Here is a 13,138-nt window from a genome sequence, read left to right on the forward strand (position 1 = left end):
TTACATAGGCAGGCTAATTCTAATCAGGACTCGAAAGAATGCAAATATGTACTGAAAACGTTATTAGTGCCGTGTGCACAGTGAGGGCTGTGTGCAATACATATAAAATAGAATACAGAACTTACAAATCTCCATTACAAGCCTCACCTGTGCTCATCAATGTGGCCTCATCTGTGCCCACTATTGCAGCCTCACTGTGCCCACTATTGCAGCCTCACTGTGCCCACTATTGCAGCCTCACTGTGCCCACTATTGCAGCCTCACTGTGCCCACCATTGCAGCCTCACTGTGCCCACCATTGCAGCCTCACTGTGCCCGTATCGGCCTCACTGTGCCCGTATCGGCCTCACTGTGCCCGTATCGGCCTCACTGTGCCCGTATCGGCCTCACTGTGCCCATATCGGCCTCACTGTGCCCAATGCACCCCTTATTCAGTCCAGCGCTGTGCCCATCTGCAGCTCTTTTTTTTTTCTCCCCTCGCTTCCTGGTCTCTGGTGCTTTGCTGAGTGGGGGTCTTTGGCTCCCACTGCTGTCAATCACAGCCACTGGCAGGGGAGGGGAGAGTAAGTCCGTACGAGTGCCTCCATAGAAAGTGGCTTTCTATGCACTTGGCGGAGGGGAGGAGCTCTGGCAGGGGACCCAAGAAGAGGTGGTTCATAGTCGCTCTATGCAATTCCATTGCACGGAGCAGGTAAGTATAATCCTGTTTTGTAAATGCTTTTTAAAAAAAAAACACACGCACAACAATCTCTTTAAGTGTATTGAATCGGTTCCTGCATAGAGTGAACTGCTGTACTGAATTGATAGAACTTGGAAGAGACCAAACTCCGTTGTTTGACAAGTTTACCAGACTGTAACCAGTTTACCAGACTGCGGGTACACTGCGCTGCACTTGCACTACGAGGGTACCGCATCAGTGTGAAAGTACCCTTTACCTAAGAAAACTGATTCCTGTCTCTGCAACATTGTATCAGTTCTGTATAGCAGATTCCTCTCTTTAGTAGCTGATTCACTACTACCAAATGGTGAGGACTGGAATCTCCATGAACATTGTACAGTGCAAACCTTTTTCTTAAATTATTTCCTGTTCTGGTTAAATGTTCTTAGCTCATAGTGTTAATCTGTTTTTTCTGTTAGTCAAATGTACTTTACCTCTTCTGGTTGAAAGTCCTTAAATCACTTTCAGGCAATCCCCTGTGCTCGCTAATGCAATGTCTCCAGTGTCTGTACTTTTTTTAAAAAATGCCTCTGTATACCTTATTTCCGAGCGCTGCTCTGCGCTCCCATGACCGGCCTCTGCGCTCCCATGACCGGCCACCGTTCCCTCTCCCGATCTGACAGCCACAGTGGAAGGGGCTGAGAATCCCCCCACGCTGACGTCATTCTAAAGGAGGAGAAAAGAGGAGGACAGAGGTCACGTGAGCAGCGCTATGAAATAGGGTATGCAGAGGCATTTTTTTAAATAACGCACACATACTTTAGACATTGCATTATCTAACACAGGGGATTGCCTGAAAATGATAGTTGACGATGACGGAGGCATGTTAACTGACCACAGTGTCATAGCTCAGCAGCCATGATAAACCGTGTTCAGTTTACAAGGAGGAGGGCAGAACCACGCAGGATCAGCCAGGTTTTTTAGATGATACAGGAGGCCAAATTCCACAGAACAAGCACTGTGCTGTTATTCATACTTTAAAGGGAAGGATGTTTATTTTTTTTAGGGTAACAAATGCTTTAAAGTGTTTGTTAACCCCCCTCAAAAAAAATGATCCTGTTCCATTAAAGAATGTTATACAGCACAATGCTGTGTAATTTGGCCCCTGTAACACCTAAAAAACCTGGCTGATCCTTCCTGGCTCTGCCCTCCCCCCCGTAAACTGACCACGGTATGTCATGGCTGCTGAGCCCTGACACCCTGGTCAGTTTACGTGCCTCTGTCATTCGCAGCTCTGCTCTGTCTCCTATGTCCTCTCCTCCATCCTCTCCCCCCTCCCCTCCCTTCTTGTCTGCTTGTGTCAGTGCCCATCCCCTCTGCTCTTGCTGCTTTCATATTTTTATTCTTAAAAGCTCCCACCCCCTCTGTATTATAACAATAAGTTCCCCTGTGTCTGTGTTCTGTAATAAATATGCTTATCTGTACCGATAACACAGTGGCTCCCTGCGATCATGCGACTCCTCTGCTCTTTCTTTTCTCTGCTCCCCGGCTGGAACGGTCAGCTGGGCAGAGGAGAGAGGAGGCACGTAAGCGCAGGGAGCCAATGTGTTATCGGTACAGATAAGCATACTTATTATAGAACACAGGCACAGAGGAACTTATTGTTCTATTACAGAGGGGAAATTAAGGCTTGCACCTTGTACAGTATAGGATTTCATGTCATCTGTGCTCAGTCTTGCCACAAAGAGTTAATCCAGCTCTGAGCAGTCCTCTTATCTTTTTTCAGTGAGAGAAAAACGGTCAGACAGAGAGATTGATGTCTGTTTATCCCCCTTGCTGTGAGCGACAGGTAATTTTCCTCATCTCATGCACGAGCGAGCGTGAGAGAGGCATTCTGTGTACTTTCCTAGCAGCGTCATCCCCATCTCTCAGCGTCTCACAGCTATTACCAAAGCTCTCCACTATGGCCTGTGTTGTGTAGCACATGCGCAGGAGTCACGGGGGGCTGTGAGCTCTGCTTATGCCCAGAAAGCACTGTGTCCCCTGTGCATGCACTTTACACATACCCTGCGCGAGGTTCGTCCTCGCAAAGCTGCCTGGCCAAAGGGGAGTGTAAAGGTGAGCGGGGAGATTAGTAATGTCACGACTCCACCCACCGAGCTCCAGAACATAGCCCCACCCATGGATTGCGGAGATTTGCGGGGCTCGGTGTGCGGAAGGGCCTGATTTTTAAAAGGTAGGGATACATGCAGGAGGCATGTATACAGATATACTTTTGAAAGATGGCAATAGTTGATTATCATGAGTAGTGGGTTTACATATACTTTAACAACCACTTTAAGGCTATTTTTCCTTAAAAATATATTATGGAATGCTACATTCGCCCTGCAAAAGGCAGCAAATAGAACTTTTCACACACACTACAGAGATTATTTGTGACTTTTACCCTGTAAAAGAAAAGTTACCTATACTAAGCTATGCTGAAGCCGCTCCGGTCTGGCTACATGATCAGCACTGTGGAGGGACAGCCGACAATGCATGCCCCATAGTAAGCCTATGGGTGATATCCTCGCCTAGGCTCTAAAGCCGTTGGCGCTGCCTCTCCTCTACACTGAAACTGGCGCTGGGACTCAATCATGGGACCGGGCTAGAGTGACTTCAGAATAGGTAAGTATACAGATGTTTTCTTGTATTGTGTCCCTGAATTTAGAGGATAGCCCTGGTAAAAACAGATGATAATTGTGAATTCCTATAGACCACCATCCTATCTACCAATTTTTTTTTTATAAGAACATATACAATTTAATTTTGTACACGGTTTTAATAAATTCCATGCTTAAAGTTTAAGTTCACCTCTCAGCGTGTACAGATAGGAGGCATTCTAATTGGTCAGCACTGTCACATGGACGGCGCTGACCAATCAGAATCTGCCTAGCCTGTCCTGTCAGTGCTGGAGGATAGAAAGCCAGAAGGATTTCAAATCCCCAGACCAATAAAGCGACACCTCCGGTGTCTGACAGCGAGAGAACGCAGGACCGGGGAGATGGGGAGGGGGTCCAATGTAAGTTCACCTTTCATTTTTCTGTGAAGGTGAACTTACCCTTTAAAGATTTTTTATTACAGTATCAGCTGTCAAATGGCCACAATCGCTATAACCGGTTGGCATATTGATCACATGATTGAGAACCAGAGTATGTACTGTAGTTCCCAATTGTTACTGCAATTTCAGCACTGGTATTGACAGTGAGGTTACAGGAACAGCAACCCACCCTGCCATGGGCTCCTAGTTCCATAACTGAACATAAATTACAGTTTCCTCTTCAAGAGATTTTGTGACACAATGGACAAATTGCCCTTAAAGTTAGAATACCAGTCAAGTTTTGACTAAACCTAAACCCCTGTAAAAGAAAAGATCTGAATACTTACCTATTGTCACATGATTGAGTCCCAGTACTGGTTTCAGTGTAGAGAGAAGACTGTGACAATGGCTGCAGGGCCTGGGCGATGATGTCGCCCATTTGCTTTCTCTGCTCTACACTGAAGTTGGCACTGGGGGACGATCATGTGACCAGACTGGAGCTGCTTCAGAATAGGTTAGTATATGCATCTTTTACAGGGTAGATAGAATAGTCTTAGAATGAAGGTGGTAGTAGATTTAGGTTTAGCTAGAATTTGACTGAAATTTTCACTTTAAGGGCTGCATATGGGTCTAATATGTCACAAAATCTCATGCTGAGGAAACAGTAATTTATGTTCTGTTATGGAAGTAGGAGCCCATGTCAGGGTGGGTTGCTGTTTGAGACCTCGCTGTCAATGCCAGTGCTGAAATTGCCGTTTCAATTGGGAACTACAGTACATACTCTCAATCATGTGATCAATATGGCAATCAGTTATAGTGATTGTGTCCACTTGACAGCTGATACTGTAATAAAAGTCTTTAAGCATGGAATTTAAACTGTATAGGTCCTTTTACAAAGGAAAAAAAAAATGTAGATACTATGGTGCTCTATAGACCTTACAAAATTATAATCTGTTTTTACCATCTCCATTCAGGGACAGATTGAACTAGGGTTCCTTTTTCCTTCTCAGTAATCTATTTTACTTGTTCATCACTACATTATATGCTGAGAGTTTAGCTTCTCTGTGTAATAGTTTTTTGATACTGAAGTCTCGTTGTTTTTTTTTTGTTTTTTGTTTTTTTCTGTTAAAAATAACAAGCATGTTATACTTACCTGCTCTGTTGCAGTGGATTTGCACAGAGCAGCCCGGATCCTCCTCTTCTCCGGTCCCCCGCTGGTGCTCCTGGCCCCTCCCTCCTTGTTGGGTGCCCCCACAGCAAGCAGCCTTCAATGGATCACCTGAGCTGCAGCTCCCTGTGTCCATTCAGACACGGAGCAGTGGCCCGCCCCATTATCTCCTCATTGCCTGCCTGACTTTGACAGCAGTGGGAGCCAATGGCACTGCGCTGCTGTCTTAGCCAATGAAGAGGGGAGTCCCGGGCAGCCGAGACACTCCTGCAACATCGCTGGATCTAGATGGACATTAGGAAAGTATGGGGGGGGGGGGGGGTTGCTGCATAGAATGCATTAAGATAAAAACCTTCTGCCTTTTTAATCACTTTGTCATAGCCCCCCACCCCCACCTGTTTCTCTGCAGTTTGCTTGTTTGAATTGTAGAGGAACATTGTGAATCACTTCTGTGTAAGTCGCTGGCTTATTAAATGCCTAGTTTTGCTCATCATTTCAATTAATCTGAGCCTAAACAGCCCCACCATATGTCAACACTAATTAACAGAATAATTTGTCTCATAACCTACTTTTTTTATCTTAAGCAAAATAATAAATCCAGCAAGTTTAAAAAACACAGCAAGAAATATTTGCAGTAATCTGTAAGCATGTGTATACTATGTGGATCAAAGAACACGCATTTGCTCTGTTCCTGCTTATTGGATACATTTGATGGCTAGCGCTGTAAGGTAAAAGCTGAATAATTTTACAAGAAATGAGGCATAACAGCTGTCAGTGTGTAGTTTTGCAATTTACTATTTAAGGAAACTTGACCTAATAAAAGGTTGGGGGGGGGGGGGGGTTCTGTGAAATATTCTTTGCCTTCAATGCATGAGTTGAAATTTGGTCAGATAGCAATATGTGAAAGAATCGGGCAGCTTTCTGCTGGAAATTAATTTGTTTTTTCCTGTACAGACTTCAGCTCAGCAGGCTCTGATGGGAACCATTAACACCAGCATGCATGCAGTTCAACAAGCACATGATGATCTGAGCCAGGTGGACAATCTGCCACCGCTGGGACATGACATGGTAAGATGGACTTAATGAAAGTGATTTCTTAATATTCATTAACATAGATGACTGTTTTTTGTTGACAAGATTTCATATTCGAGGGGGAGGATCTGACCTAAATCTGTGGCAGTTCTCCGTCACATGTGCCATCCTTAGATATATCAGGGCTCTGTAGTATAAAGTAAATAAAATTGAATATGAAAAAAACTTGGGAGCTGCCAGAGATGTTCACTTTAAATTACCTTAATATAGATATCTGCAGTAATTTCAGCTGCTGGCACTAATCACATTCCCATATATATGTGCTCAATAGCGAATAATACAGACCAATGTGCCGCGCTGTACACTTAAATCCTGTAATGCAACAAATCTATCTACATCCAATGCAAATTAAAATCAATATAGTGAATAGTACATTCTATTAATAGAGTTCTGACGTGCTAGTGATATAAATTATTATTTCTTAATCATTTAGATGTAATAAACACGAATTATCAAAAAAAGTCCTTAAAAAATTATTTTCCATGTAGTTGAAACTTTGTGATCCTTATAAATATTTTTTCTGTAGTCTAAAGTTTGATGGTGCTCCAAACTTAATCCAAATGTGCCATCAAACTCATGCTCCCCCCTTTCCCCCTTGGTGGATCGCACACTTAAAAAAGAAGTATGGGGTTTTTTTTTTTTTTTGCTAATCATACTTGCCTCGGTGGATGGAGCATCAGACCCCCGGTGTCTCTGCACTGAAAATTGAGCCAATGAACACCGCCAATGGCTCGGTTCTCACTCCTTCCCGAGCAGAGCGATGCTGACTGCCAGTCAGCATTGTTCCTGGTCTGCTTCTCCACGCTCATTGGAGCGCTGAGCTGTGGAGGGGCGTGGTGAGTACGGCTCAGTGGTTCACTGGGACTGCTATCAATCAAGGCAGCTGGGGGTTCCAGACTTGGGAAGTCGGGATGACGTGCTGCCTCGACTGATTGCAGTGACGTCAGCGAAGAGCTGACTTCTGACCGCTCTCCGCTGAAAGCGGGTCACAGGAGTGCAAAAAGAATTGCACTCCTGTGACCCTTATGAGAAGCCCAACCTAAAAAGCTCAGGCTGGACTTCTCCTTTTAAGTTTAGTCTAACAACACAGTCGAACCACCTCTAGGTTTTGTGATATATAGGCTCTGCAGGATCCTGGGCTATTCAGTGATGTGATCCTCGGTACATATATTAAAGATAAGACTGGATAGTGCGTATCGTTTTAAAAAAATGTATTAAAATATATCCACAGTACTCACACACTATGGGTGCTTCATACACAACTCTATATCTGACAGAGATAATAAAAATCCAATAAGGTCGTATGTCCCTCCGCTCCTCTGCAGCTGCTCGTGTTGGCATTGGAGTTGCTTCCTACACCATGCTGTCCCCTCCCCAACGCGTGTCGACACAGGGATGACGTGGCTTCCTCAGGGGGGTTGGGATGTTTACACGCCCTGAGGTGAGGACAACAATATTTAGAAACATCACAAAGTTTCAACTACATGGAAAATTTTATAAGGGCTTTTTTGATAATTCCTGTTTATTACACTTAAATGATTAAGAAATCATCATTTATATCACTAGCACGTTAGCACTTTATTAATAGAATGTATCATTCACTATATTGATTTTAGTTTGCATTGGATGTATATATATTTGTTGCACTACAGGATTTAAGTGTACATCGCGGCACGTTGGTTTGTATTATGTTTGTTGTATTTCCCATGGCTATAGATTTAAGCCTTGGCGTTTACATTTTATAAATTTCTATTATAGGCATCCAGGGTCTGGGTTCAAAACAAAGTAGACGAGTCGAAACATGAGATTCACTCCCAGGTGGATGCCATTACTGCGGGAACCGCATCAGTCGTGAACCTGACTGCAGGTATATTTACTAAACAACTATCTGTGCCCTGGGACTCTTAATAAAACTGTTGTTGAGAGATATATATACATCGCCACTTCTGAGCCCTAGTTCTAGTTCCCTCACTGTAAGGCCTCATGCACATGGGACGTTTTTACAGCTGCTGTTTTTGGTTTCAGGCACTTGCTTCCTGAGCCAGTTAACTCGCCAGCATATGTTATTCTATGTGTCCATGCACACATAGGCTGTTAGCATTTTCTGGCTGGAAAACCCCCCCCCCAGAACTAGTCCATTTTAAGAGGAGTTTTTTTAGCTGTAAAAACACTCCAACTCTGATAAAAGCTTAAAAACACGGCTATTCGTGTTTATCAGCGTTTTTGAGCCATAAGTTTTTGTAGGAGTATAGTTTTGCTAAAAAACTCTACTGCAGAAATGTTGCAAAACTCATTCTACAGCTAACACTACTGCCGTTTTTTTAATATCCAGTGTGCATGAGGTTTTATGCTTCACTGATCCAGAAAAATTTGCAGATTAGAATTTCAGAGTTTATTGGAGTTCTTATTACTGCCAATTGACTAAATTTGATCGCTGTAATGGTCACTCCGCTCATATTTCTGCAGAATGCTATCTTGCACTGTAGGTTACAGGGAGTCACCCACCTTTCATTTGCATGCGATTTGGAATTTACTCAAAGTACTTGGATGGATTGATCATAGAAAATACTGATATACTTGCAACATATTTCCTCACAAGAGCCCCATTCATATAATGTTTGAAACATATTTTTTTTACTGCATTAGAGATGTGTGCTGAGAAAATTACACTCACCCTCCAGTTTATTAGGTACACCTTGCTAGTACCAGGTTAGACCCCCTTTTTCCTTCAGAACTGCCTTGAATCTTCACGGCATAGATTCAACAAGGTGTTGGAAACATTTCTCACAGGTTTTGGTCCATATTGACATGATAGAATCTCCTAGATTGTAAGCTCTAACGAACAGAGCTCTCTGATTCCTCATGTATTGAATTGTATTGTAATTGTACTGTCTGCCCTAATGTTGTAAAGTGCTGTGTAAACTGTCAGCGCTATATAAATCCTGTATAATAATAATAATCACACAGTTGCCACAGATTTGTCGGCTGCACATCCATGATGTAAATCCCCTGTTCCACCACATCTGAAAGGTGCCCTATTGGATTGAGATCTGGTGACTGGAGGCCATTGGAGTACAGTGAACTCATTGTCATGTTTAAGAAATCAGTTTGAGATAATTGAGCTTTGTGACATGGTGCATTATCCTGCTGGAAGGAGCCATCGGAAGATGGGTACACTGTGGTCATAAAGAGATGGACGTGGTCAGCAACATTAGTCAGGTAGTCCATGGCATTAAAACGATGCTCAATTCAATTGGTACGAAGGGGCCCAAAGTTTGCCAAGAAAATATCCCCCACACCATTACACCACCAACCTGAACCGTTGATCCATGTTTACGCCAAATTCTGACCCTACCTTCTGAATGTCGCAGCTGAAATGGACACTCATCAGACCAGCAACATTTTTCCAATCTTCTGTTGTCCAACTTGGGTGAGGCTGTGTGAATTGTAGCCTCAGTTTCCTGTTTCTAGCTGACAGGAGTGGCACCCGGTGTGGTCTTCTGCTGCTGTAGCCCATCTGCTTCAAGATTCGATGTGTTGTGCATTCAGAGATGGTATTCTACATACCTTGGTTGTAACTGGTGGTTATTTGAGTTTCAGTTGTCTTTCTATCATCTCAAACCAGTCTGCCCATTCTCCTCTGACATGAACAAGACATTTTCGTCCACACAACTGACACTCAATGGATATTTTCTCTTTTTCAGACCATTCTCTGTAAATCCTAGAGATGATTGTGCGTGAAAATCCCAGGAGATCAGCAGTTTTTGAAATACTCAGACCAGCCCGGCCCTTTCTTCCCCATTTTGGTGCTCAGATTGAACTTTAGCAAGTCGCCTTCACCACGTCTAGATAAATAAATTGAGTTGCTGCCATGTGATTGGCTGATTAGCAATTTGTGTTACTAAGCAATTGAACAGGTGTACAGTGGAACCTTGGATTACGAGCATTCTCTTTTCCAGGAGAATGCTTGTAATCCAAAGCACTCGCATATCAAAGCGAGTTTCCCCATAATAGTCAAAGGAAACTAAGATAATTTGTTCCGCATTCGCTTCTATTGCATGCAATACCGCATGTGGTCAGAGGCGGGGGCGCTGGAGAGCCTCGGAAATACTCGGGGACAGCTCGGCTAAACTGGAAAACGCTCGGGAACAGAGTATTTCCGAGTATTTCTGAATGGCTCCGAACCGTTCCGAGTTTCACCGGCGCCCCCGCACCTTTGGCCAAATGCGGTACTGCACACCACATTAGCTTAAATTCTGCTTGTAGTGCGAGGCAACTCGCAAACCGAGTCAGGATTTTAAAAAAAAAGATAGTCTTTCAAAACGCCCATTAACCAAGGTTCCACTGTACCTAATAAAGTGGCCAGGTGAGTGTATATTGGCTGTATTGCAAACCATGTTATGAAAATTCTGGCTCTCTCTGCCATTACTATTTTTAACTGTGCAGGTCAGGAAAATTCAGGGCTACTAATCTGCATATTTGTTTTGGATCAGTGAATCAGAAGGTACTAAAACCTTTGGAAGACAGCCAGGGAACAGGTATTTTCAGAAGGGGAGGAAAGCTTTGGAATGATCTATGTCTTCATTACAGGTTTTCTATGAAGCTACTGGTCACTTTTTTCCTTCTATTTCAAGCATACCAATGTGCATGAGCTCTGTGTCTTCTGAAGACTGACAATTTGAAATGTGTAGCAGTCTACATCATCTAAACAACCCTGGTCTTGTAATTTGATTTTCAGCTTCAATATCTTTTAGTTTGAGATGGCAGGGAGGCTAACGGGTGCCAGTGGATAGGCTCAAGAATATGTGCATTGAAAATTCAGTTGGCTAAACAGATCTATCTAACTTGATCTATCAACTTGGGTACATTCAGCCTGCCCATACATGGTTCGATTCTCCAAACCACCTATGGCCAGCTTAAGTGGGTGTGGGAGGTGGCTTCAATCGGCTACAAGCTAGAGTTTCACACTCAACCCTCTCCTCGGTTTATTATGTTGACTTTCCTGTGTCATTAAACTGATCAGCAAAGCCTACAGGTAGCCCTCTTTGATCTTCTGGATAAATAGGTCTTTGACACAGTTCCTGCTGCAGAATGGTTTTCAGGGTTTTAGGGGTAATTCACACAGCAATGGACAGCTATCAGAGCACTTTACGGTTCTTCTCCAGCAGCCTTCTATTCCTGAATGCGGTAGGGAGCAGTGTGATGCACGATTCCAGCACATCACACACAACTTTCTGTTTTTGTACAAACTTTATTTGAAGCGTACAAAAGTACACTTCATGTTGCTGTACAGCAGCACTATGCACTGCGTTGCTGTACAGTGCCATCAAGTTCTGTACAGCGCTCTGCAATAAAATTAAGCATGTCTGCATTTTAATGCAGTATGAATGGGACAGTGCAGCAAAAACGCCTATCACTGTACTATGTGTAAATAGCCCTTACTCTAACCTGTTCATGGTTCCTAAACGCATAAGGAGGCATCTGACCGATCATTGATTTTAAAGCGCAGAATTTCTAATTTGAGCTCAACAATTCCAGAAGTAATCCACTAGGTCTGTCATTGCCTCCCTTCCAGGGAGACCTCCTGGCTTCTGCGGACTTCAAGGACACACACCTTCATTATCCCATATTTTCAGGTCGCAAGAATTTTTTATGCATTTCTGGGCATTCTTGCACTTTCAATTTGTTGCCCTACCTCTCTACTGCCCTACAGGTGTTCACCAAGTTTCTGGCCCCAGTTATAGCCCAGTTGTTAATCTTCTGCATGAGAGAGTCCTGAGTGACGTTAGCCTTCTTTAAGGCATTCCTATTTACACTGGACAGAATGATTCGTTTGACACTGAGGACAATTTGTGCTTGACTTGGTGGTGGTTCAAGAACCCAGCCTTTGTAACGGGGTAGGATATCCTTCACATTCTTTGGACAACCCTGGAGCTTTGGGCTCTAAAAACTAGACAGGTTTGATTACAGGTATACGCTTCCTCTAATGTAAGAAGTGCTTTGATGGCTCAGTGGGATTAGTACACCCTGATCTATGCCTTTCTTTCTTTGAAAGGTTTCCTTGCCTTCTTCACACGATCGAGCTGAAGATTATATCAGCGATTGCTCCGGATTGGCTTAGGTGGATGTGGTACTCTGCCCTTATAAAATTCCTGACAGATGCTCTGTGGGCTCTCCAAATCACCCAGATTTTCTGTCTCGAGGTCTAGCCATGTAGCTTCCCCTGTTTCCTCCCATGGGGCCTCCCTTCGATAAGAATCTGGTTCTCTTGCTGCTTAAAAACACACCATTTGAACCTGATGCATAATCCTTTTCTCACTCACAAGGTGGTGTTTCTCGTAGTCATAACCATTGTGCAGCTAGTGTCTGAGTGGGTGGCCTTATCCTCCCAGAACCTAACCAAAACCCTTTATGGTTTTGTACAAGGATAAGCTGGTGTTGAGGCCCAGAACTTCCTTCCTACCTGAGATAGTTCCATGCCTTCCAATTTAACTAGGACAGCGTTTGTCCACTCCTCTGTCCAACCCCATTTCATGAAAAGGAGATTTCCCTCTATTAGCTGGATGTGGCTTGGACTGTGAGAGCTACTGCATCTTTCAAAAAGACTGATTCCATTTTTTTCATTCTTGGATACAAGGGTACACCAGCTTCTCACTCCACTATCTCTAGGTGGCTCAGACAGACAATTTATCGTGCTTCTTAAATCCAACCCCCCCTCCTAACCAATAAAACAAAACACACAGCTGCGTGCTACAGAAAAAAAAAATGTGCCTTTTTGGAGTGACCCAATCTGAGCCCAGACTTTCACCCCATAGAGCTGCTGCGGAATGACTTTGAGAGCCTTTCTCACAATTCATTCCACAAATTTGTCTGAGCTGAAGCAGTTTTGTCAAGAGGAATGCTCAGAAATTCCTTCTGAATGTTGTGCAGGTCTGATCCAGAGCAACCGAAAGTACTCGCTTGAAGCCACTGCTGCTAAAGGAGTCGATCAACTATTGACTCCAAAGGCTCACTTACATATTCCTCCAGCACTGTGAATGTTTATTGGGTGTGTCCAATAAAGACATGAGAAATTAGAATTGTTTGTGTTTTCAGCTTAAGCACATTGTGTTTGTCTATTGGTGTGACTTAGATGAGGATC

The 13,138-nt window shown here is 43.6% G+C and overlaps 1 protein-coding gene across 2 annotated transcripts in view; it reads left to right on the forward strand.

The window, feature by feature from the left end:
- Positions 1 to 13,138, forward strand: part of TLN2 (talin 2) — a 398,203-nt gene that overhangs the window by 227,169 nt on the left and 157,896 nt on the right. For both annotated transcript variants that reach the window (XM_073619119.1, XM_073619120.1), the window contains exons 15-16: positions 5,860 to 5,973; positions 7,756 to 7,864. In XM_073619119.1, the coding sequence (XP_073475220.1) occupies positions 5,860 to 5,973; positions 7,756 to 7,864 (223 nt within the window). The remainder of the gene's footprint in view (positions 1 to 5,859; positions 5,974 to 7,755; positions 7,865 to 13,138) is intronic.

Source organism: Aquarana catesbeiana, linkage group LG03 (genome assembly GCF_042186555.1).
Source record: "Aquarana catesbeiana isolate 2022-GZ linkage group LG03, ASM4218655v1, whole genome shotgun sequence".
NCBI classification, from domain to species: Eukaryota; Metazoa; Chordata; class Amphibia; order Anura; family Ranidae; genus Aquarana; species Aquarana catesbeiana.